The sequence below is a fragment of the Lipophrys pholis genome (assembly GCF_963383615.2).
Source record: "Lipophrys pholis genome assembly, chromosome: 4".
Classification (NCBI taxonomy): Eukaryota; Metazoa; Chordata; class Actinopteri; order Blenniiformes; family Blenniidae; genus Lipophrys; species Lipophrys pholis.
The window spans coordinates 22097996-22122695 of record NC_137637.1 but is presented as its reverse complement, the minus strand read 5'-3'; the positions used below and the strand labels follow the sequence as shown (position 1 = coordinate 22122695).

The window sequence follows — 24700 nt, the reverse complement described above, 5'->3', positions numbered from 1 at the left end:
CTCTGGGCATTGAAGTCACAAAAGAACATAAAACAAACATATATAATTAAAACTAGATAAATATGGATATGTACATAAGTAGCAGCACGGACGCATGAGCACATACAAAGTGTTTAAAGGATTTATTTAACCTCATTTAATATTTTGAAGTTCACATATATTCTTGAAAAATATTCCAAAAAATACAAATAAACAAAAATACTACCGGTTTTTAACAGTAATTGGGTATTTTCAGTTTTACTTACTGTATTACTCGTTATGTCACCCACAATTTATAAGTCTGTTTGTTTGTTTGTTTGTTTGTTTGTTGACCTTTTGTTCAGTTTAATAACAGTTTGTTCAAGGAAAGACACAAAATGAAAGATGTATTGGAAGGCAAACTGTGAAGAGAAATACTGGACAAGAAATGAAAATGACAGGATGCTCAAGACTATGATAGTAAAGTCTAAATCCTGTAATTGCAGGATTGATTTTAGATCCATTCCTTGGTTTAATGCACACCAAGCAATCGAGAAGCGTCACATCTCATATAGAAGTTCCTGTTTTCATTCGTCTTCAGCATTATTTCTGTTTAAACATCTCATTAGAGTCAGAGTCATTTTGCTCAACTTTTAAATAAAGTGAACGGAATCAAATAATGATAATTTCCTTTACTGGTACAAAGAAAGTGCGACTAATAATGCAAATAAAGGGTTTCTTCAAATACACCTTGTGTGTAGTTTTCAGTCCACCTTAAAATTTTCAAAAGTAAAAGGTTTCATTATGACTGGTTTATAAAACAATTGGTTCATGAGTAACAACGTTTATTTATTTTCATTCACAAGATCTAATGTGTATAGCAATACTATAACTAACATTGATTTTCCAAGTTCCAAGATTATTCCATGATCCATATCTTGGCTAATATCGATGAAGGGAATGTTATTTGGCATTCACTTTAATTTATCTTCATTACTGTTTCTTTTTGTCCTTTGGACGGTGCAAAGTAGTGCATGAGGCTTTCCCAACTGGTCACATCACCAAGTTGCCAGCTTGGTTATCAAACTGGGAAATTCTCATTTGACAAGTTGGAAGTTTCTGGGAACTCTCACAAGCTAAAAGCTACATCCCTCAACACAACGGCATTTGTGCAATGATATAAGAAACAGCTTGTTGATGATGAACTCAGGATTAAACACAATTTATTTGAAATGAAAACCAGTAACTTATTTTAAACTACTTCTACTATAGACTTTTGGCTCTAATTTGTTTTATTGTCTCGTGGATTTATGTTCATTCAAAATTATGCCCCATTTATCTTATATGTTTTCTCTTTTTAGCCGCCCTGGGCCTTTTGTGTGTTGTTATCTCTGGTTAGATATAGTCTACTACTTTGATTGATTGCTATTAATTGCTCGTAAGTAAGTAAGTAAGTAAGTAAGTAAGTAAATAAATCTACAAAGAATGAATTCATTAGTCAAGTTTCTCACTTTACACGAAGCGTTCAGTGATCTTGGTACTTCCCACAAAGGCCGTGTCGTGAATAGGAGGGAGGGAACTCTCTTGATAGACGTACAAGATCTTTGCGCGTCACATAAAATGGGCAGAGGCGGCCGAGGAGGCGCATTGACGCTGCTTCAGAGAAGTCTCGCGCCTGCAGTCTCAAGAAAAGAAAAAGTCCGTCCAAAATGTCCAAGTTCTACGACCAAACGGCAAAACTCCTCTCGGGAGAAGCATTTAATTTCTCGTCTCTGAAAGGGAAAGTGGTCCTCATCGAGAATGTGGCGTCCCTCTGAGGGACGACCACCAGGGATTACACCCAGATGAACGAGCTCCACGAGCGCTACGGCGGCAAGGGGCTCGTGGTCCTGGGAGTGCCCTGCAACCAGTTCGGCCACCAGGTGAGTCAAACCTGTAACTGCCCTGAGGGATGGGATGGGATGGGATGGGGGGGGGGGGGGGGGGGGGGGGGGGGGGGGGGCAATTATATTATACCGCTTTCCTTAAAAAGAACCAAAAAGTCCATGTTCATTCACATTTGTTCCGGAAATAGTCTTGTGAAGAGGATCATTTCATCCTGACTTTCGACTCGTTACATTTACGAGTTTAAAAGCTGAATCGTAGAATAATCTCATGCTGTCATCTGAAACTTTGTGGTGTGAAAGATTTACAGGAAAGAGGAAGTCTGGAGTTCGGCCAGAGTTACACCAACAGGTTCTTCCACTTTATGTGATCATAATAAGCAAGACGGTTACTATTTCATCATAGAATAACACACGGGATGGACAGGGATTGTTTCTGATGCCTTGTCTTCAATTATAAGTCAGATATTACTTTGTAACGACCTATTGGATTGACATGACTTGTGTAAAATATCTACTTTCAAAGCAAAGTATAGAGAATGAAGCTCGTGGATTTTAAGTTAAATAAATTGATGTATTGGCTAAAAGAATTGGGCGATGTTTAAATATGCATTTATAAGTGACTCATGAGTGAAATGCTTTGTGTGAAGATGTTTGACTACTTAGATTACTCAATCCCTGCTAACAATAATGCCCCATTATATTTTCTGCGTAGAAAGGAAACAAAGTGCTAAACGTCCATCATTAACCAGGAACTGGTTGGAACTGCTGGTCCAGATAAGATATTTTGGGTTCCCAGCAACAGAACAAACATATTCAGATTTTTCTGGTATTTTGAAGATGAACCCTTGAGCTTGATCTGCTGGTTTTGCTGGATCTTCTTCCGGGTTGAAATGAGGACAAATGACAAATAATCTGATGTTTTCTGATCAACGTTGCAGGAGAACTGCAAGAACGACGAAATCCTGCTTTCTCTGCAATATGTCCGTCCTGGAAACGGCTTCCGGCCCAAGTTCCAGCTCCTTGAGAAGGTGGACGTGAACGGGAAGGATGCCCACCCCTTGTTTGGGTTCCTGAGGGAGACACTCCCGTTCCCCAGCGACGACCCTTCGTCCCTGATCAGCGACCCCAAGCTGATCATCTGGAGCCCGGTGTGCAGGAACGACGTGGCCTGGAACTTCGAGAAGTTCCTCATCGGGCCGGATGGAGTCCCGTTCAAGCGCTACAGCCGTCGGTTCCTCACCAGCGACATCGAAGGAGACATCAAGAAGCTCCTCAGCCAGGCCTAATAACCCAGACCCTCCTGGAGCTGCTTCTTGCACTATTAAAACGTCGGCGTGCTCACCTTGCTTACCCCCACAGCTCTGGTAAATGTCCAACACTTGTCCCACACCGCCTGTGCTCTCCTGTTCCTGGTGGCTGTTTCGTTTTCCTTTTACTGTATGAAGACCGGCTCTGAAAGCAAACTGTGAGGAGTTGGTCGGATGAAATGTAAAAAGCATTCAATGGGTGCATGTAAAGCACAGGCGATGTGATGAATGACGAGGACCAATAAATGTTTTTGTTTTTTTTAATCGAATCTTTCTCCGATTGCTTCTTAGTTATAACCAGCATGAAAACAACTAACCTGTCCTCCGACAGCAACCTCTGTTACTTCACGATGACATTTCATCATAAATGTGGCACAGGGCTCCTCTGGAGGTCTGGAAAATTCCTTTTCCCCCCCCAACAGAATTATATTCATAATTTATTTTAAAGAGTCAATTATAAAAATAAGGTTGAGACTGAAATGTTCTGTTAAAACAAATTTTAGGTTTTTTTAATTTGTGTAATGAAATGAGCTTTAGTGTAAAATCACAAGAGAAGCAATAGTTCGATTCTATATAAAGAGCAGAATTTACATGAAAAGCAAAGAGCTGAGGAAGACTTCCTGTGTGGACTACAGCCACTGTAGTGTGACAAAGAGGAAGAACTCTGGGTGGGGTTGGTGGGTTTTAAATTGCCCGTTGCAGAAGCAACCCGTCCAAAAAAATAACCTGCTTTCACCAGTTACCATGTTAGATAGTTTTTCGAGAATGTGACCGAGAAGTCCAACGATATTGTTTTCAAAGTGAATTTCTCCAAACGCAGCCTTGTTCCTCCATGTCAGTCAGTCTAAAAGTCCCTCTGCTGAGAACAGGCTGTTTGTGTGTGTCCAGGTCTGATTCAGTTTGAATAGTTTCCACTGGTGACACTGGTTGCTAATTAATAAAACATAACAGGAAGCTGTAGCCGTTTCGACAAATGCTGTTTAACAGCATTTACACTTAAGTTTTCAAATGTCCTCGCTTTAGTCTCATCTTAAAATGTGCTGCTACCAGCGGCAACGATGTGACGCTAAAGGAAGTAGATCAACATTTAACAAGGAAACTATGACTCATGTGAACGCGTCATTCAACCAGAATCTTCACCCAGGAGATCCTGAAGATTGTCAGTTAAAAAATATTGTCTGAACGTTACTGAGGCAGAGCGCCGCTGCCAGAGGGCACGGTTATTTCCCCGTATGACGTCATTCAGGGGAAACCTGAATTCCCTGCATGTGCACACAGGAAAGTTAACAAGTGAGGGATAGGACAGACTTTCACTTTCTGGGGCTCATACACAGGCTAGAAAGTGAATTTGGGATTATTATGGGAACTTTAAACTGGTGGGATCAGGTCCCACACTGGAAATGAAGTTGAAATCTGTGTTACAAAAGCAGGATGGAGGACGACCATCATACCGTTGCACTGCGTCACTGCTTACGTGTTGTTTTATCCCGGCTACAAAAACATTACAGTGCACAGTTCCATTTTGCAACTAGTCAGCAGAAGCTCTGGGCCATTGTGGTTGCGTCACCTGCAAATGAGAGTAATTTCGCAAGAAAGGAGCCGTTTCATAAGGTTCAGCCGACACACAATCAGTACAGACAAAAGCACCCTGTTGAGGCTTCCAGTCTTTATTGTCCTGTTGAATTCAAATATTTCTCATTTTAAAAACAAAAAAAAAAAAAAAAGAAACTGCAGATACCAGCAATAAGATAAATATGAGGACAAGAATTTATACACCTATTTATAATAGTGTGGTTATTTACATCTCCTCAATTTTATTGATTTGCTGTTATTTTGAGGGCGGGGAGGGGAGATTTTGTTTTATACAGCTGAATTCTGGTTTCACTTTAGCCTGGATTACAGATATGACGTAAAGCTTCTCTAGTCAAAAGGCATGAATGAATATATTTGGGTTGGGGCCACCAGCAGACGGGGCACTTTGAAAGCCCCCAAAAACATGTTTAAACGCAGTTATGCAACGAAATGTTGAATTTATGCGATGAAACGGGACTCGCAAGAAGAGACACAAGTGCCGACTGCCATCCGTTTTCAATAGGTTTAAAACTCCCGATAATGAAATGCAATCTAATTCATACTCAGTCCCTCACATTCAAGACTGCTGTTGTAACTTTTTATTATTTTGTTTTTTTTAATCTATGTGTTCTACTTAATGGCTGAATACTAAGATCACAGCAACGAAACCCACAGGCTCAAAGTGCCTGCGTTTAGTGAGAATGCCGTTAAGGTACTGCTGTTCTTGCCCCCATCTGATGACACACGGAGATTGTTCCTCCGATGAGGAGCAAGTTCAAGTATTATCAATAAAGCACCACTTTGTATTCTAGTTTATTTTCGCTTCACTCAGTGTGCTTTGAAGATATCAAATAACAGAGCCATTTCAATACAGAGCTGCATTAATGTACACGAGTAGCAAGGAGAAGCTATTTGGAGTTGAGCGAGGGGTCCGATTCGGGCAGCAATCAAATTCTGTTTAAAAGACACATTAAAATGATCTTGACGCTCACGGCGGACCGCTGCGATCCGAGCGTGCAGCTCCGTCACGTCTAAACACACCAGAAGCAGGTAGATGATGTCGTCCTGGAGAATTCAAAGTGCCCCCCTTTATGTCAGGTTGCAGGAATCGAAAGGCCGCTATTTCAATGTGATTAGAAAAAGAAACAGAAAAAAAAAAAAAAATCATTAGCAAGGTAAGACTCCTCTCACAAGTTTGGGGCCCCCCCGAGAGGAAACAACGTGCTGTGCAGTACTCAAATCCAAACGATGGCTGAACGTGAACAAGGCTGGAAAAACGCGTACCGACAACCGCAGGTAAAGAAAGAAAGAAGAAAAGAAAAAAAAAAAAAAAACCCTTGTAATGAGAGACGTCCTCCTCTGTGGTTTGGATGGTGACACAGATCCAGCAGGCCTGGAGCTCCACTGCCACAGCTACTCTAAAGCCTCAAACTGGCAGCAGGTTTCTATCAGTGACCTCGGGGTGTATCGCTCTGCGTGCACTCGCCGCTGCCAGGAGTCTGCATTAACATCTGCACAGCAAGTATTTTGGAGATAACTGTAGGCGCGGTCTGAGGACCTGCTCACATTTCATTTGATCATAAATACCTTGGAACGCTTTGGTTGAAACATGTGCATTTGGCTTTTTTTTTTTTTTTTTCCTTTTCTTTTCTCTTTCTATATTTCTGACAGTTCTTGTGGGAAAATGAGACATTTGTTTATCTACATGCATGACGGCACTCTGACATTCTGTTCATCCAGTGAGAGGATCTGCATCTGTTTACACCCTTCGTCCCAGGACGAGTAAATCATGTTCAGAGATCAGCAGGCCACCAGCTACGGGGAGGAAGTCGTCCGAAGGGGCTGTCGGCTCTAGTCGACAGCATACGAGACAGAAACCAAATGAAACACGGGGAAGGTGGGGTTAATGATGTTAAGTCTGTGGAATCTTCTGTCACTAAAGTAGCTTAGTGTGTGTGCGCATCCGAGTGTCTTTATTTGCCATTTGCGATTCAGTGCGTCTCCTTTTGTGCCGGGAGCTCCTCAGTTTGTGTCCATGTGGTCGTCGGTGGCTTCGGGAGCCCCTCCCAACGAGGCCGAAGGCTGAGGTTTGGAAGGGGATTCCTCGTCTCTGCGCTGATAGAACAGCACGTAGGCTGCCTTCGTCTGCAACAGCAGGACAAGGATGAGATTACCTCGCAAGAAAAGAAATACCCGACACCGAGGGCGAAGGGCCAACAGACTGGGCACTCAACCGCTCACACCTTTCTATGGATTAAACGCACTCCTGCTGTGGTGGGAGTTTTAAAGAACTTCTAACATTTCACTTTGAGGCGTCACATGTCCTCCATCTACGGGCTTATTGTCTTTTAATAGACTTCCTGCCAAGTCACTACTCGCTCTTCCTGGTTTTAGATTTCACGACAGGAAAGAAAACACGTCTCAAAAAGAATATTCAAGCTCACCTGTGTTTGTACTCTGATCAAATCTGTTCAACCTGCCTGAAACATTACGAGTCCCAACTCACCACAATCTGGTCCTCTGAGGCTGAAGAGACACTGCTGTCGTCAAAGTAATACCACTTTCCATCCACTTTATTCTTGCCATAAGCCGTATCTGTCAGAGAGAGGGGTGGTGGTGTTAACAGGAAGTGTTCCAGCTCTTTGACCAGGAAAAGATGTAAATCTTATCTCTCATGCTCACAGCAAATAGAGCAAACAAATACTTTAAGAGTCGACAGAGAACAATGGTGGGCGTGACTCGTATTACATTTTATACCATTTCAGTGCTCGTGAAGAAAACTAGAGTGGCTGAAAAGTGTTTGATAAAGTAGCATCATGTTTTTATTTTCCTACATTTAGCATTTTCTACTGGAGCAAAAAGTGCAATATTAGAATTATCCCAAGAAAAGAGAAAGACTCACAGTGACCCCCTCCCATTCCTCCATAGTGGTTCGACACGGCGATAAGGTCATAGATGTAGGGGTCGGCCTTCGGGTCACACACAAACTCTGACATGTTCAGGTCCCTGCGGGAAAAATACAGTCGGCTGTGATTACGCGGCCAGGGAAAAGTAATCCCTATAATACAGCGCACAGGAGCCTCCTGAGTAAGCATGACTCGGCTTTTTTGAAGGCAGGATTTCATCATCTCCTCTGCTTTGTCGTTTCTAGTGCGCAGACCAATAAAACAAACAAGTGAATGACTCACCCAGAGGCACAAGGCTACATTTGAACTCTTACACAATCAAAAATAAGGACAGGAAGAACACAGGTTCTTTGAGGCAAGACAGACTGGCACCAAGTAACACGAGTCCATTTTTTTCCAGTAAATGTTTCCTGGTTGAGTCCACTACTTGATTTGATGTTAGAGCTCCCTCAAGTGTAAAAGCCACACCGATGCAACTTTTTTCAGTTCCTCTGACAGACGGCCTATATTTTAGAATCAAGTGAAAAACTTCAGCAAGACAGATTTTTATCTCAGGAAATGTTAACACAAAGTCAGTTTTCTTTATATTTATATAGAACAGACTGTTGTCACTATTTGTACTGTCATTTCAGAGTTTTGGCCTTCATTGAACAGTCTCAGTGGACACACCAGCAGTGAACAATTAGAAAATAAATGGCGTGATTGGCCGGGACATCAACTGGGGATGTTGAAGTTGATAAACATGCTGAAGATTTGGTAAAAGGGAATGATCTCTCCCTCTTCTTTTACAGAATCATCAGATCATGTGTTTTGTATTCACTAACAAGAGATGTTGCTTTCATACCTAATGGGAAAGTCGACCACAGTGTCCAGCTTGTCCCTCCAACATCGGTTGTAGGAGAAACGCTTTAGGTGAACTACCAGAATGCGGGGCAGTGACCATAGGTCAAACTTTTTCGTGGCCTGTTGGTGCTTCTTACATGTTGGACAATACCTGCGAAGACAACATCAGTTTAGATTATGAAAGAAAGAAGGGATAAAATTGGAAATTCAACTCTATACGAGGCCGATTCTGCTTCACCATGGGTCATGCTCCCCCAGCGTCTCCATGGTGGTAAACAGCTCGATGCATTCCCTCAGAGCCACAGTGGCTTTCTTCTTCTGGGGCTGCAGCATGCTTTCATGCTTCTCATAAGCCTGCACACAATTTTAAACAAACATTAGTAGACTGTTTATGCTGTGCATCACGTGACTGTCAGATTTGCAACAACCCACTGACCTCTGCTTCCTGTTCATCGTAGCACAGTTTCTTTGACTCGGTGTCCCAGTCGATGGCCACTGTGGAATGTGCTGCAGAGGGATGGGAGGAGGAGTGTGAGTACATTGTCGTTTTCACAAAAAAAAAAAAATGCAACTTGAAAATATCAATACTGACGATTAAGTTTGAGGACATTTCCATCACAAGGCAGAGGGCTGATGTTGGCTGTTCCATAAGAGTTGACTATGCTGAAAGTGAAGAGCTTGGCTGTGTCTTCCTTTGACCCGTTGTCCAAGTCGGAGGTCTCCTCCTCCTCTTCGGACTGTCCATTCTCTGGCTCTGGACTCACCTGGTGGTCCATCGCCTCCTCTTCGCCTGAAAACACCCAATAACAGCATCACCTTTTGTGCATTCCTGCTTTCACTACGTGCCGAGTAGACGTTTGTGTCGACTTCTCACCATCATACAGCCCGTTGGTTTCATTGCAGGTCCCCGAGTGGGTGCTGCCGTTACTGGAGCTCGCACTACAGGAAGCCCCGTCTGACAAGGGGCTGCCACAACCTCCCAGGCTGGCATTGCCAGTCGAAGATGTGGAACATTCAGGAGCCTGGCTGCTGCTGGCAAAGGTGGCTGAGGCAGATGCCCTGCTTTCACTGTTGGGGCTCTGGGATTGTTTCACGTAGCGTCTGCAGCATACAAAAGCGGAAATCGATTTGAAAAGGAGTAGCCTAAACAAAAATGCATGAAAATGTCAGTGTGCTGCAAATATAATAACCATGTTTAAAATACCATAAGCTTCACGCCCCTCCCACCTCTTTATCTCTTCACACATGCATGTGGAGTCTGCCCTGAGCTAGAGGTTGACTGTAGCTTCAGTTTTATCACCCGGTGCAAGTACTTACCCAATCCTCTCAAGAATCTTATCATAAAGAACGTCTGCTATGAGGTTCTGTCTGGGCACGGTGATGAGTAAAGGCTGGCCAAAGAGCATGGTGCTTGTGGAGCTCCCCGCATGTTTGGAGTGGCGCTCTCTGAAATACACAGGCAGGTTCATCTTCTCGCTGTCCTCCTCCTGTACCTCGTACCTGCACAGAAACAACACCAAGGATTTAGAACAAACTGAAATCACAGGAACTCAGATTATTTTTCACCCAGAAACACAATACTCACACAAAGATGTCATCTTTATCCATTATTTGGTTGAGGCCATCATCTCGCCTGTATATTTTATGGAACCTATGATTGTAAACGTCTGCCACCACCATCTAAACAAAAAAAACACAAGTAAGAGGAGAGCTTAGTACAAATTGCATCTACAGCAACCACAGTCAAAGCATGATGTAAATGGACAAACTTAAAAAAAAGTGGTGTGAAGAAGGTAAAGTGCGAACATTTTCTGGAGGGATTCCACAGAGTTTGGACAAGGTGCTGCACAGGTCTGTTACTGAACCCATTTTGGGGACGACCACCCGATACTGAGAGACAGAGGAAAGAAACAAAACAGGACCATCTTACTGCATGAACAGCTTCGTTCAACACGTTAACAACTCCACTTGAGACACAATTTTGATTTTATTAGGAGGAGACTTGAAGTTTTTAACTCACTTGTGTGGGTCTTGACTGAGGGTCTGATCGCACCAGAAACACCTCCATGGTACGATCCTTCTTCATGGGTAGAGGCAGAGTGAGGTAGCAGAAGGGGTCAAAGGTTACCGACACCTTGGAGCACTCCGGACACACCAATGTGGATTTGAAGAGACCGTGGAAAATGTCAACTATTATCGAGTCATTGCGCAAGCGATGGTTCGTCCAGGCTTCCTTGGCAACTATCTGCAATTTCGCAAAGAAAAACTTTGGTGAGCGACTGCATCGGAAAGCTTTTTCCTCTTTTCTTACTATGAAACGTTGATCAAAGCACATAATGCTTCACAATGGCGTCAAAACAGAACTGTCAGCTTTGCAGCGCATGCAGCTTGGACATTTTCTTTGATGTTTAAATCAAATTATTTAGGAAGCATCATATCAAATCCTTTCAGCCCATTTGTGAAAAATGCTCCCGTGTATTACACAAATATACGTAGGTATACCTCATCTGGACGGCCCTCTGCATCCCTCAGGGCCAGATAAGGCTTCTTCTTGACACGGTTCAGATCTTCATGGAGTCCATCGAGCAGGAAGGCCAACAGCTCCTGCGAGTCTTGCTGCTGATATCCTGAAAACTGGGGCGCAAAGCGACCAACCTGCGTCTGAAAAAAAGAAAAAGGAACGAGCAAATGTTAACTTGGTCTGTAAAACGTGATGATTTTGGTAGGATCCGTTTTTCCTGCGTGACGACTCACTTTGAAGGTGCGTGGGGCCACGTAGCTGCTGCGGCTCAGCCACATCTGCTTTACTAGATCTGCATAAGCCTCGGCGATCTCGCCCCTCATTCCCAGCGGATTCTCTCGGTTAATCTCTGCCTCATACTGGTCATTGAGGAAGTATTCTGTGAGTGGAGACGCATTGCTGAGGCACTGCAGGAAAAAGAGGCAAAAACATAGAATATGAGAAAATAATACACTAAAAATGGCTGGTGACCTTCTGAATGGAACCTCCACGTGCATGACTTTTTTTTTTTTTACCTGGAGGGCAGAGTTCATGAAGCAGGTATTTCCCAAATTGCTGAGCCCACACAGACCAGGCTGTGATTGGGACTCTCTGTAGTTGTAGGAGGAACTGTATGAGTTATAGCCCCCAAATCTGCTGGAAGAACAGATTTGTTACTGATGGTGACAGTGCTGTGTGTGTGTATGTGTGTGTATACACACACACACAACACCTCATGTACTGATGAATATTACATCATCTAAATAGCAAATCAATTAGTGAAGGGGAGGAGGACCTCTATGAACTATCAAAAAATATAATCAACATAATTACAATTCCAAAAGACTCAAATTGCAAAGCATGCAGTTTTGGAAAATTTTGACTATTATGGTTTAGCTCAGTCACTCAAACACTCACTGTAGGAAATACTATAATTTAAGTCAAATTTACTTGCCATTAAAAACAAGATTATAAACATTACTTTTACTCCACCTCTTTTTCTCCATGCAATTATTGCAGTTACATTTCAACACTTGAGTGTACAAGACAAAGACTGTAAATGTGTACCAGACCAAAAAATACATACTCAAGTGTAAAGATTATAATTTAACAACCAACCAGAATTCATCCCATGTGAAATATGTTCTCGAAAGCATACAAATGACTAATATACACATGATTTGATATACTGCAATGAGCATGCAGTTGGTAAAACAATTACGATCCATGCAGTGTATATCCACCAGAGGAAGTTCAAAGCATAAGCCAGTAAGCAGTAATATTGGCAGAAATCAAAACAATCTCTTGCCTGTTGCTGGAGGAGGAGGAGGAGGAGGAGGAGGAGGTGCTGTTGTTGAGTGTATATCCAGGGCTACAGTTACTGTCTCCATTGGTTACTGTTGAGGAGATACTGACTGATGAGTTGGTGGAGAGTTTTGGGGAGGTAGTGAAGTTCCTGGATGGGGTTGTACTTGATCTAGTATGAGGGAAAAAAAAAACATGTTTTATAAAACACACATTCATTAAAACACAGTTTTAATATTGTGAGACCCTGAATATGCATGTAGCTAAATGCTTCTAAACACCACCAATCTAGGTCTCTAAACAAATTAAAATAAGGGAGTTTTCTCACTTGGAATGGGAGGCTTGTCTGGGCCATGTCCCATCTTCATTCTTCAGCTCAATTACAAGAACCTGTGAACACAAACACATGGGATGAAACTCAGGCTTCTACAGCCGACTCATGTCAGAACATCATCTCCAAGACTTTAGTTTATTCAGATACATCCGTCAAGTGAGGCAACATTGAATCAGATTTTTGAATTGATTTTTTTTTATTCAAAATGTATTAATGTGTATTTCAAAACTAACTGGAGAAGTCAGGATCTGAAAAAACTGCTTTGGGAAAAAAATGTATTCTTTCATGCCTTCAAAATATTTCAATATGTAATGATACCTTTGCAATCCCATACTATTGTAAACTTAAGTCTCAAACAGTCTCTGAGCAGCCAAACAAAAGCCCATCGCTCAACAACAATGACACATTATGAAGTCAACAATACATATTTTATTGCTAAACTAATGTACTGCATTACATTAGGCACACGGATGTTCTTGTTACTTTCTACAATGCCTTCAAATAAATTATTTATGCACAAAGAGTACCAGTACTAGACTGCGATTGTATCAGTGATCCCGAGGTTATCCGAATAACACAGATCTACATTACCTGTCCCTGGAAGAGACCAGCATCCTGTACAGTGCTGTCTGGTTTGTTCAACTGCTCATAGGTGTTGCTCATGTATTTGTTCCAGAGCCTGGTTTCCTTCTCTGATGGGATATTGAACAGTGTCCTCATCTCCTTTTCAATAGTATCTAGAAACATGGAAGAGGTGATGGAAACCACACTTGAAGGAAGCAATCATTTTTTCATGCTAAATGTCAGCACACAGATTTTTCATAAAACGTGAAACACTTATTTAGCCCACTCACCTATTGTATCAGCTTTACTGAAGTGACGTGTGACCACATTGTCCATGTTGTCATTCTCGCACAAACTAAGCTCCAGCAGGTAGACCTCCACCTTGCAGTGCTTGACAAACATGCCATGTTCAACCACCTGAAGAAGATAGAAACATGACAAAACCGAGTTAGTTTATCAAAAAAAAATAGGAGCTGAGAGTGCATCACTTGAAAACAAAGTGCTACATTTTCTTTTTCTTTTTTGCTTCTCCTTTTGGTGGTGGATGTGTGATGGCATCGGTGTATTTCTACAAATTCCGATTAATTTCATCAGGCGAGGGACAACAACTCTCAGCAGCATTACCTTCCTGACGATGGGTCTCTGGCCATCAAGGCAGTTATACCAGCTGAGAAGCTTATTCCATGCCTCGGTGGGTACAAGGACATAGTCCAGCTCATCTATCAGGTGTTCTTTCAGGGCCTGAGTCTCCTGATCTTTAGGTGAAAAAAACAACAAGATATTAATCACAGAATGGAGAACAATTATATTATAATAAGGCACTTGTGCTGAGCTAAACAATTAAATTCACCCATTAGAAGAATTCTTGTAAACTTTACCTGAGAATAGTCCAGAGTTATCAATTGGTCCTGGATAGAGGCTACGCTCTCCAACATTGTACATGTCCCAGCTGTCAAACCCCACATACTTCTTCCATTGCTTGAACCACCGGCTGTCTATTAGATACCTAAAACAAATCAGTTGTTGAAAGTTAAAGACAAACTGCTGCTACCATATGAGACATTTCATAATTTCTTTTAAAGGCGCACATGGGTAGAGCATACATACTTGGACAGAAAAGGGTAGAAAGAAAAACAACATTCAGCCCACAGCTATCCAAGAACATTACGCAACACCAAACTGCCTTAACATTTGCAGATATAGTAACAGCAACCTAAGTTAACTTAATCTCATCTAAAGAATCGCCTTTACTTAATAGGCTTGTCAGTGTGTAGTAGGAAGTATTCACAGAGAAAGGCTATTTTGATTTGACGTGATCCCAAGGGGGAAACACAGCAACTGATTTTTAGTCTCAGTGAAATTTGCTGTGTAAACTTTACATTTTCGCCAACACTTTCGTAGGCTAAACATACGTGTTTATGTGTTTGGAAACCCGGCTGCGGTACCACAGGATGTTGTTAACAGCATCATGAAACATAATCTGTAGGTAGAGTCTGACTCACTAAAATAGCTGCATGAACACATTAGTTTTATAGCTAGCAGCTGACATAAGTGTGCCCTGATCATCTGATAAGAACGAAAACGCAGCAAACAGTGGAAGCGTTTGCTCCTCGGACATAATTCTTCTCCAATATGAGTGGTACATTAAAACATTTCAAACACATTGGTCGTATCGAGACCGGGCCCTTTTTGTCCGAAACTATATTTGCCAACACAGGTGGCTGGCGAGAGAAGAAACAGCACACAACTTGATAGGCCCGGTCTCTACAAGCAGGTAACTACATTACTAAACATTAATCCTATCAGCAGGCCCAGTTCCTGATCACAACTACCTCTGTCACAAGCCGGTTTGACTGGAAGGGGAGCCCAACACTTCCATCCAGGGCCTAAATTACTCTGCTAACCGATTAGCACAGCATCAGCTAACGTCGCCCAACTTATGACAAGCCTACATCACTTAGCTACTGTACTAAAATTAGCCAATTGGGGAGGTTTGGGGGAATTACGGCAAACGTTGAAGACAATTATTAAAGGCACCACTTATACAAGAGAGACATTGAGCTGGGCTAACTAGCAGCTAGCGTGCTAATGTACCAGAGTGTCAGTAGCATCGCAGCTTTTCATTCTGACTCGAAACCATCGCTGTCATTAGCTTAGCTTTAGCATGTTAGCATTTCCTGTTTTTCATTAGCTGCCGTTGGCAGGCTAAAGGCGACACCACCACTTACCACTCGTCCCCCTTCCGTAGAGTTGTTTTCAGAAGTGACCCGATAGTCTGTTTTTGAGATTCCGTTGAAGGTGTTGGCGTTTGTGCAGCAACCGGCTCCGAGTCGGAGTCTGCCGCGTTACCCGACTCGGGTCCGCCTCCCTCGGCCATCATGCAGCCAGTGTGCCGGTACCGTGAAAGCGCTGCGAGCGATCGACGGGCTCGGCCGTGGTAGGAAACCTTCTTCCTCTATTGCTGGTTCAGTTCCGTAGAGGAGAGCTGCCACCGCCCTCTAGCGTTCATTCAGCAGTACTTGCCTCAAGCAAAAGCTACCAATACACAGGTAATGACCACAGCGGGAGTCAACATTAATAAAAATGTATCTTCAGGTAAATATGTCACCGGAGAAATATCAATGTGTCGTCATTAAATACTCATTAGTCAATAAAGAATTTATAGGCAGGACAAGTTTCTTTAAATAGCACAATTCAGACACACGGCAATTCACAGATAAAGAAAGAGAAAAACACTTTAAAAGAAATTGATTAAGAAAGGCATAAAAAAGGAGAACAAATAATTTAAAGCTTTATCAAAATAACGGTGATACAATATGTGAAATCCGTTGTTCATCGGAAATCCTGAGCAAATAATAGAGAAGCGAATGTGTCAGCAATCCTCAGGAAGTTTGTTCCAGGGGTGAGGAGCATAGGAACTAAAGGCTTCTTCATCTTGTGTGCTTCTGACTCTGAAACACTGGGCAGACTTCTTCCTGCTCAGTCAGTCTGCTAAGGGTCTGTTATTACATTCATACACCTCAACATCAACAGCCACTATTTTCTCCAACAGTCAGAGCACGTCCATCAGTGCAATACCATCTACAAACAAACAAACCCTCATAGTGATCACCACACCCTGCCCTTTTGCTAGATTCAACTCTTTCTCTTTTTAAACATATTCATGTTTTACCTCCACACACAATTTGTTTCATATTTTTACTTCATAGATGGTAACACAGAAACGTTTTAGTGTCATGCAATTTTAGAAAATTACCAAACGATAACTTATACATCTTTTGAATAGTTTTGAACTCCACATTGCTCATGAATTTTAAAGCTTTGGATTGTAAAACTAATGGATTAGACAGGCAGACAGATATTTTGACTGTAGTAACTTTCATTATGATGATTGTAATTTCTTTGTGTTGTTTATAGAACTTTTAGATTTAGAACACTGAGTTTATGAACAACTACTGTGATGTCGCTTCAAGTGTAGACAACTCAAACTAAAAACACTGTGGGAAGCAAAACGCTTAACATTTTTCAAGTAATACAGTGCTTGTTTACGGGAGTATAGAGCCTAAAATGTACAATCAAGTCGTTTGCTGCATTTTTGGATGCAAATAATTGTTTAAAAAGTACATAGCATTTTTTAAATTTGTATTTGTGTTGTTAAAATTCTGTTTTTAATGTTGCCTATATTATCTCATCACTGTACTGATTCTGATATATAAAATATTCTTTTACTTGGCTTGAATGATTCTTCGAATACCTTCTAATGTTGTATTATTTTTATTACCCGACCTTTCTTGTTTTGTTTTACCGCTATGACTTTTTTTTTAAAACAAAATTAATCAGCCTCTAGACGCATTAAAAGATTGGCAGCTCTCACATTAAATAAAATTGGGACTAATATATTTACTGTCTAAAATGTTGTCTATATTCTGTTGAAAACAAAACATAGGTTCACTTATTTACATTATATACAAACACGCACGTCTCCCCTACCTCTCCGGGGTTACGGAGTTTCATCTTTGTTTCTCAGTTGTCAAATCACAGCCATTTTAGTCTTCATCCATTATTCTTGCTCATGTCACAAGACCTTCACAGCAGGACGAGCTGATAGTTACTCACAGCATATATGTTTAACTCTGAGTCAACGATGGCTTCATTTTGTGCAGCACCTTTAATATGAGGACATGTTGCCATTTCTGTTTTCACTTGGCAAGCACGACGGCCCGGGTGTCACCAAAACTAGTAGTCAGATTCACTCAAATAAAAGAAGTGGTTTGTAGAGGGCAACACATAAAACCAGAGTTTTCATCAAAACAAAGTTTTTACTGTACAAAACACAAAAGAGTTACATTACAAAATGAACCGTCTAGATAATCCAGAATCACAGGGTTTCAATCACTAAAACATGTCCTCTACAAAAGAAAGCCTGATCCTGGTCTGACTTCCAGGTCCAGGAAGCCGACACACATCAGCTCATCTATAACCTAACGTTAGTGATCATTAGTGATTTGTTAAAGTTTTAATAGAATCAGCAACTTTTTTAAGATGGTTTTTTTTTTGTGTTTTTATTTTAAATACGATACACATGAAAATGGAAACTGGTATTCTAACTGCAAATGACAGAAGTAAAAAGAAGCACTGGGTAGTTTAAAATCGGTGACCTAACCGCAACATGGTGGCATACATGAAAGCCAGAAACAACGCCTGACTCCTCCTAAATGTCTTGAATGTCTGTAAGATGAACTAACCAAGCAACAGCTTCTTATGTGCATTAGCCAGCAGCAACACCAGTGTATATTAAGTCATTTCAGACACTTAATGATCAGGAATGGAAAAGTAGATACATTTGAAAAGACCACAAAGGAGTTCGTGTAAACGTTGCATAACACGAAGGGATTTGTCATGTCTGTGGTTTTTAACAAAAACAAATTCCGATTTCTACGTGAAAAGGCTTCATGGATCAGTAATGAGGCCATCAGAAGATGCCACTCGGGAGCTCCTTGCTAAACATGCCGTCAAAGTCCAGCTCCCTGCTCATCAGATCCTCTTCTACGCTCTCCAGCGCCCACTGATGATCAGTCAGCTCCAGAGCCTCCCATTCCGCCTAAAATCAAGGACAAACATCACATGTAAAAAAACAAAAAAACAAACAAACCCTAAAGCCTGGAGCCTAAAGCTACGCTGTCACTACAGTACGCACTTTAAAAGCTTTATTCGTATCAGCAGGCATGGCCATGGCGGCACCGCTCATCTGTTCCTGCATGATCCTCGACTGATCTGCACCTGCGGGAATCACATCACAAAGTGTACACAGTTATGGGATGTAAAATAAAACTGGGTCGACGACAATGAGATGTTCAAAAAAAAAAAATCTAAGTTACAGGTTGTGCTCACATTCTAAAAATAACAAAAACATTAGGAAGGATATATATATAAGTAAAAGAATATTCCAACACCAACATATGTTCAATATCAGACACAACACAGCACTTCCAATTATCTTGTAGCTTTTTAAACTTACCATTATCCTGGCCAAGAATTAATGAGTACATGCTGCGAAGGCCAAACACATTCAGGAAGTACCAAGACGCCGAGCTCACCCTAGATAACAAATGTACACACACCGAAGAGGAAAAAGGTCACACACACACTTGAGATTAAAACATGACGACTAAATTGATACTGTATGCGTCTACAGAATGCGTAAGGTTAGGTTTTAATAGTTTACCAGGAAGCATCCAATGAGAGCAGCTCGATTCCCTGCTGCAGCATGGGCTTAAAGCGGAGTGTGAGCGGGAAGGGAACCTTAGCTGTGTGAAACAAATTACAATAAATAAACAAACAAACAAAAAACTCATTGTACAATTGAACACAAAAAAACGTTTATCCTGACGGCAGAAACAAAGGGTACATTTTATTTTATTTGTGACATGCTGCACAGCCCCAACTGCAGCACCTATGGAGAGAGTGAGGTCATTACTTGTAACGAATCCTGAAAATGTCCAGTTGATCCAGCCGCCGATGAGGATCATGGGAAGCACATTGGTCACATTGCCTTTCATCATGTCCGTCAGCATGCTGGGATCTGTGAGAAGAATACAGTGGGGAGAAAAGTTACTCAAATAAGCTGCTTCAGTATGAAAAGGGCAATGTCTGGTAATAACAGAAAAAATTTAATAATCTGTAATCTGTAATACTGCTTTGTGCCTTGAGGTGTTTCACCTCGTATTCAGTCTATTGAGCTGGTTGGTTTGTTGAGATACAAAAAGTGCAACTCCATGCAAGTCTGCTTCTCAAATTTTAACCCTTATTTTACTACTCAAACCGGAAACTTTCAGCTCCAAGGCATTATTGAAGGCTAATTAGAGTTGTATTTTTTACTTTTGTCCATCTTTAACTAATTAAAAACACCATGAACAAATATGTATGTATAATAAAACATGTTATAAATAGGAAAAATTATCATAAATTGCTAATTTGTGGCTTAACTTTTAAAAGTCACGATGTTACCAATAGTCACTTCCCAGATAGGGTGAAGCATAGCTGTAAGTCAGAATAGAAGGTGTATATGTGTTCAGTTTATTACTGTATGTTTAAATACAAGGGGTTTGAAAAGTAGTTTACCTGTCATTGGAGAGGGCGGAACAACCTTTCTTTTGGTCTTCTTAAAAAATCCATCTTCCTGATTGTTGAAGTAGAACTTCCTCATCAAAAAGGACTAAAGTAAAGAATGACATGCAGTCACACAGTCATCAGCACTACTGCTTTTCCGTTTAGTAACATTTTAGATGACGAGCCATGCTTGTGCTGACGATTGCCCACCTGTTTGGGAATGTATTTTCCATTTTCTCTAAGAATTCTACTCCGAATAAGGACCTGGCTGGATATGGAGAGGAAACAAAACACTCAGGTCACGTTGCATGCACGTCAGTGACTTTCTTGTTCAGTCGCGTGGATACTACTGACCTGTCTGAGACTTGTTCTAACGTCAGCTTCTTGTCACTCTGCAGCAGAATGGATACATAATGCCGAATCACCCCAACGAGAAAAGTGATGAAGACGATGGGCAGAACCACCCACAGCCGGATGTTGGAGTCCAGCAGAAGCTCTGGTTCAGCCATGCTGGCTGGTTGCTCAACTGAGCAAACAGAGACAACAACAAAGTGAGTTCAGCTGAAACATTTCCAAAACAAAGACGACACGTTTGACTTCATACGTGCAGAGGACAGCTGTGTTGAGAACTATGATTGTAAATCCTCTCCTCGGTGACCCGAGGCTACAGAGAGACGATGGGCTGTCACTCCATGGAGCTAGCAGCTCGGCGTCGTTAATTTAACCGTAAAAGACGAAACTCCGGCCAACAGATAGCAGTTAAACATCAGAGTCCACCTGCAACTATGCGATGCGGAACTCATTTGATGGAAGAATAACATTTCACATGTGAGATATCCGCGAGGATTAACGGATCTGTCGTTTGTGCTGAGTTAGCGTTGACGTTAGCCAGCTGGCTACCTTCTTCCTGGTGTCCCGGGTCACGGTTGAAGAGAGCGGGCGGGTCGTCCTCTTACAGTAAATCCCTCTGCTACCAGACGCACAAAACATGCGCTATATGAGGTAGTTAAATGATTAAAGCAACATTTAACACTTGGCATCCAGTATCGCTTCCATCGCGCTGAGGGGCTCCGGGAGATGAGAGGCGGATTTCTGCTTCGGCAGCTAATCCGCACATTCGTCTCATAAACTGCAGCGCCCCCAGCGGTGATGGAGGAGCGGCGCCGAGCTTCTTCTTATAGAGGGTTTACGGCAGTGTTACAGTACTGCTGCCCCCTGCTGGTTATTGTGCCTTATTACGGGGAGTGCAAGTCAAATTATAAATACTCACATTACTGTAGAATTTATGGACGCTTAATTCAAAGAAGACTATACTTGGCGGCCTTTTAATTTTAATATTATTATCTTAATATTTTTCTGCTGTTTATCTGTGAGTAACAATTTCTGCATCATTGTGATCAAGGAGACAAAAAGCACATCAAAACGTGTGGGACGTTTGGAAATAGGTTGCCCCGACTTTTGTTAATAATTCGGCCATTTGTTTCCTGATATAGATATATACAAATTCAGTATTTTTAAGTACAACATTTTGTATTTGTAATTAGGTATTGTAATTGTATTATAGGCAATCGCCATCTGTTTTTTTTTTTTTTTACCCTCATCTCAGTCAGAGTACTGTAAGCTACTAATTGTTTTTAAAAAACCACTTCACTATATTCTTTTTTTCTTTTTTACATTGAGCGGTTTTGGAGAACCATGGCAAGAGCGTCACAGTGCACACTGGCAGCAGAAAAAAGCAACTAAAACCGTTCAGTAACTTTTTTTCTTCTCCATGAAACTTTGCAAGACTAATATAATAAGAGTAACTGAATGCATGTGCTTCTATGTGATGTGAACAGCTCCAGGAGTAAATGTTTCAAATGCAGAACCACGACAGCCTCGAGAACACAGTGACAGCAGTGGGTATTGTCACATGTACTGCTATTCAACTATGTTCATTCCTTATATATTTTGGATCCTGTTTTGGATACAGCTCTCATTTTCAGGAATATTTTCCATCTTTTGATTGCCTGTAGAATTTTGAACATGTTGGCACCGTCTGCCAACCTATCCTCCAGTGACATCCAACTCATTAAAGACAAAACAAACAGGTCAGAATAGAGGCTTTGCATTTTGCTCAGCTCTCATCTCCTTTGGTACATTCCCGTTTCTGGTTATATTGTACATCACAGTGTTTCTGTTGTGTGAGTGTACACACATTTACTGAGACACCCTATTGTTTTCTTTAGGAGGCTTCCCAATTACTCGCCGTTCTCCAGAGCGTTCATCCATTTTTGAAACTGCATGGAAAAACAATCAGTGCTGATTATGCCAAGAGTGCCAGGAAGTGAGTCATCTCGCACTCACACATCCAGCATTCTGTGAATCACACATTGCTGATACTGTATGACCATGATTTTATGTATGCTCTCTGATATGTTGTTTTTGTGCAACATTACATAAATAATTCTAAACATTTTCGATCCAGAATGAAAATGTTTGCAGTGAGCAGTGAACAAGGGGATTAGAATTTTCAGGTGGGGAAGTTTCATTTCATGACGAGAGAAATGAATGAGAGTAAAAATCAAGCAAGACAGTTAAACAGTGAGGACGTACAGGGTGGAGGGAACAAAGAGATAGGAGAGTAAGTACCTGGGTTCAACCATCTTAAACAGTGGATAGTGTGAAAGTGCAGTGAAGAAGAGAGTACCCTCAGGGCGGACTATGTGGAGACCGGTGTGAGGAGACTTCTGTAGAGAAAGGTCCCAGCTCGGTGGAAGTGGACGGTCTGAGCAGAATGGACAGGGTGAAGAATTAATACTTAGAGGGACAGCTCAGTTGAGATGCTCATGACAGTGAGAGCGATAATGGCTTTGGAGGGAACAGGATGCTGAAAATGGAGCTGCTGGAGAAGTAGAAAAGAATGCCAGGGAGGACACTTTTGATTGCAGTGACGAAGGACACGCAGGTGGTTGGTGTGAGGATGGATGATACGAGAAAGGGATGGGTATTGGAGGAAGAGGATTCGCTGTTACTGTCACGAAGAGAAAATGCAGAAAGAAGAAGATGTCAATGGATAATTGTCTTTCCTATTGCAGACATGACAAGTTGGGGGGGATCAGATCCAGTGTTCTCTTTATTGCCAGCACCGCTATAGCTGTGTTCAGGTATCACACTTTGATTTGAAATCATTTGTCTTGATTTGCTGAAAGTTGAGTCCATAAGACATTGACAACCACAATGTGCATCTAACTTGCACTTTTGCAGATATACAAATGAATAATCCACCAAATCCATCCAAATCTCTGAAATTGCTTCACTCAGCCTTTAATGACTATATTTTCAAATAATATTTTAATTTTTTCTTCTGGATCCATCGTCCTTATCTCTGGATTAATTAAAATCCAATATTTATTTACTAGATTAATAACGTTGAATAAAAGCCTTGATTTTCTCCTTTAATCTTTCAATATCCTGGTTCCTGGCTCCTACTTGTTCGTGTTGTTGTGAGACTATCCACAGCTTTCTCTTGTTATTACTGCACCTTGACAAACATGCTTACAAATTTAGTCAGGTTGTCACTATGAGACACCAGTTTACAGTATAAAGATAATTCTTTTTCATTTTTCACGCAGGTTAAACTTTATAAAAAGAAGTTTCCTTGCACATATTCTATAGTGACTAACTTTTTCCGCATTATGTTGGAATAAAGTTTAGTGACCGCACCTGATTACGTTGCTCTGCCAGAGAGCAGTGCACATCAACCGCATGTCAGTTCATGGCTCCTTTGTTGATCACTATGACCTTGTCGGTGGCAGACTCAAAGTCAAATTCTTCATTCTGATGAGGAGTTTTCAAGCCGGGCAAAGGAAGCCCAAGAGACTGGCTCCCGTCAATGGAGATGGATTACTTGGAGGTAATAAGTAGTGCGAAGTAACTCATATACTCTTTGTTGCTCTTTATATCAACACTGACATCACTTCCCTACTGCGTGCAGCTGCTTCCTTTGCTTCACTTCCCTGCAGCTTCCACTGCTCAGGTTTACATGCCGACCGACGATGTGCTCTAAGGGTATGTGCTCCGTGCAAAATGCTAGTGATTTGCATTTTCTCTTTAGTATAACAACAGTGCAGTGTGACATCTGCACAACAGGGAACCCAAAATTGTTGCCCACCGGAGGCTGGTTGTGATAATAAAATCTCAAAATCACCCATGTTAGCGGATAGGGAAAAGCCAAAGTCCAAGTCAAAGAAAACCTTTAAGTAAATTTCCCCCAAAATTTATTTTCCGTATACATTTGTTACAGGGTGCTCATACTTTAATGCTCAGTTTCTTAGGCATATGGTTTTAATCAGTTTTGTGACGCTTTGAAAAAATAAGATGTGATATCATAATTGGAATAATTTACAAGAGTTTAAGCAGTTTGGATTGGACAGAGACGTCATGGTCCACGTCTCTACTTACTCACCACTAAGAAACCTCAAGTTGCAAAATGACATCTCCAGGATCTTTGACATGATTCCCATTGATTCTGTACAATAGGAAGAAGCAGAGACATATTGTTGTTGTTGGGTTTTTTTTATAAACAGGACTTAAATTTAGTGTCTGCGCTATAAACTTTTATTTAATGTGTGTTCCTATTTGTATTTGTAGCTTTGGGTTACTATTATTACTATTGTGATCAACAAACTGTGATCCTATCAGTCAGGTATGTACTGAGTTGTTATATCCTTTGCAATAGTGCAATGACACATTTATTGAAGGTCAACCTGCTCTTTGCACTTGTTTCCCTTTTGCATAGTTTATCATATAAAACTAATTCTATATCTGTCAAGCTTTATGCGCCCTTCATATCACAGGGTGATCCGATTGCTCCGTACAGTGCTGATAGTGACCCAGAGGAGGACAGTCTGAATGGAGTCAGTGGGAGAGGGGGG

At 41.4% G+C, this 24700-nt stretch overlaps 3 protein-coding genes across 3 annotated transcripts; 1 reads left to right on the top strand and 2 right to left on the bottom strand.

Annotated features, from left to right (window-relative positions):
• Nucleotides 1-1577: 1577 nt before the first annotated feature.
• On the top strand, nt 1578-3420 carry gpx1b (glutathione peroxidase 1b). Its single transcript, XM_080461717.1, has 2 exons — nt 1578-1880; nt 2783-3420. Exons 1-2 carry the CDS (start codon nt 1668-1670, stop codon nt 3128-3130), a joined length of 561 nt encoding a protein of 186 aa, XP_080317843.1. The 5' UTR covers nt 1578-1667; the 3' UTR covers nt 3131-3420.
• Nucleotides 3421-6319: 2899 nt separating this feature from the next.
• usp4 (ubiquitin specific peptidase 4 (proto-oncogene)) lies at nt 6320-15651 on the bottom strand. Its single transcript, XM_080461716.1, has 22 exons — nt 15404-15651; nt 14054-14181; nt 13800-13930; nt 13466-13592; nt 13203-13348; nt 12606-12667; nt 12282-12449; nt 11509-11626; nt 11227-11400; nt 10975-11133; nt 10493-10717; nt 10279-10362; nt 10058-10152; nt 9790-9972; nt 9347-9573; nt 9065-9262; nt 8909-8979; nt 8711-8826; nt 8474-8623; nt 7626-7729; nt 7230-7318; nt 6320-6868 (listed from the first exon to the last, which is right to left on the bottom strand). Exons 1-22 carry the CDS (start codon nt 15553-15555, stop codon nt 6746-6748), a joined length of 3030 nt encoding a protein of 1009 aa, XP_080317842.1. The 5' UTR covers nt 15556-15651; the 3' UTR covers nt 6320-6745.
• A 1836-nt stretch (nt 15652-17487) lies between these two features.
• emc3 (ER membrane protein complex subunit 3) lies at nt 17488-20926 on the bottom strand. Its single transcript, XM_080462287.1, has 9 exons — nt 20685-20926; nt 20139-20310; nt 19995-20052; nt 19797-19890; nt 19153-19257; nt 18901-18982; nt 18694-18773; nt 18373-18455; nt 17488-18276 (listed from the first exon to the last, which is right to left on the bottom strand). The coding sequence occupies exons 2-9, from the start codon at nt 20291-20293 to the stop codon at nt 18148-18150; spliced, it is 786 nt and encodes a 261-aa protein (XP_080318413.1). The 5' UTR covers nt 20294-20310; nt 20685-20926; the 3' UTR covers nt 17488-18147.
• Nucleotides 20927-24700: the final 3774 nt, after the last annotated feature.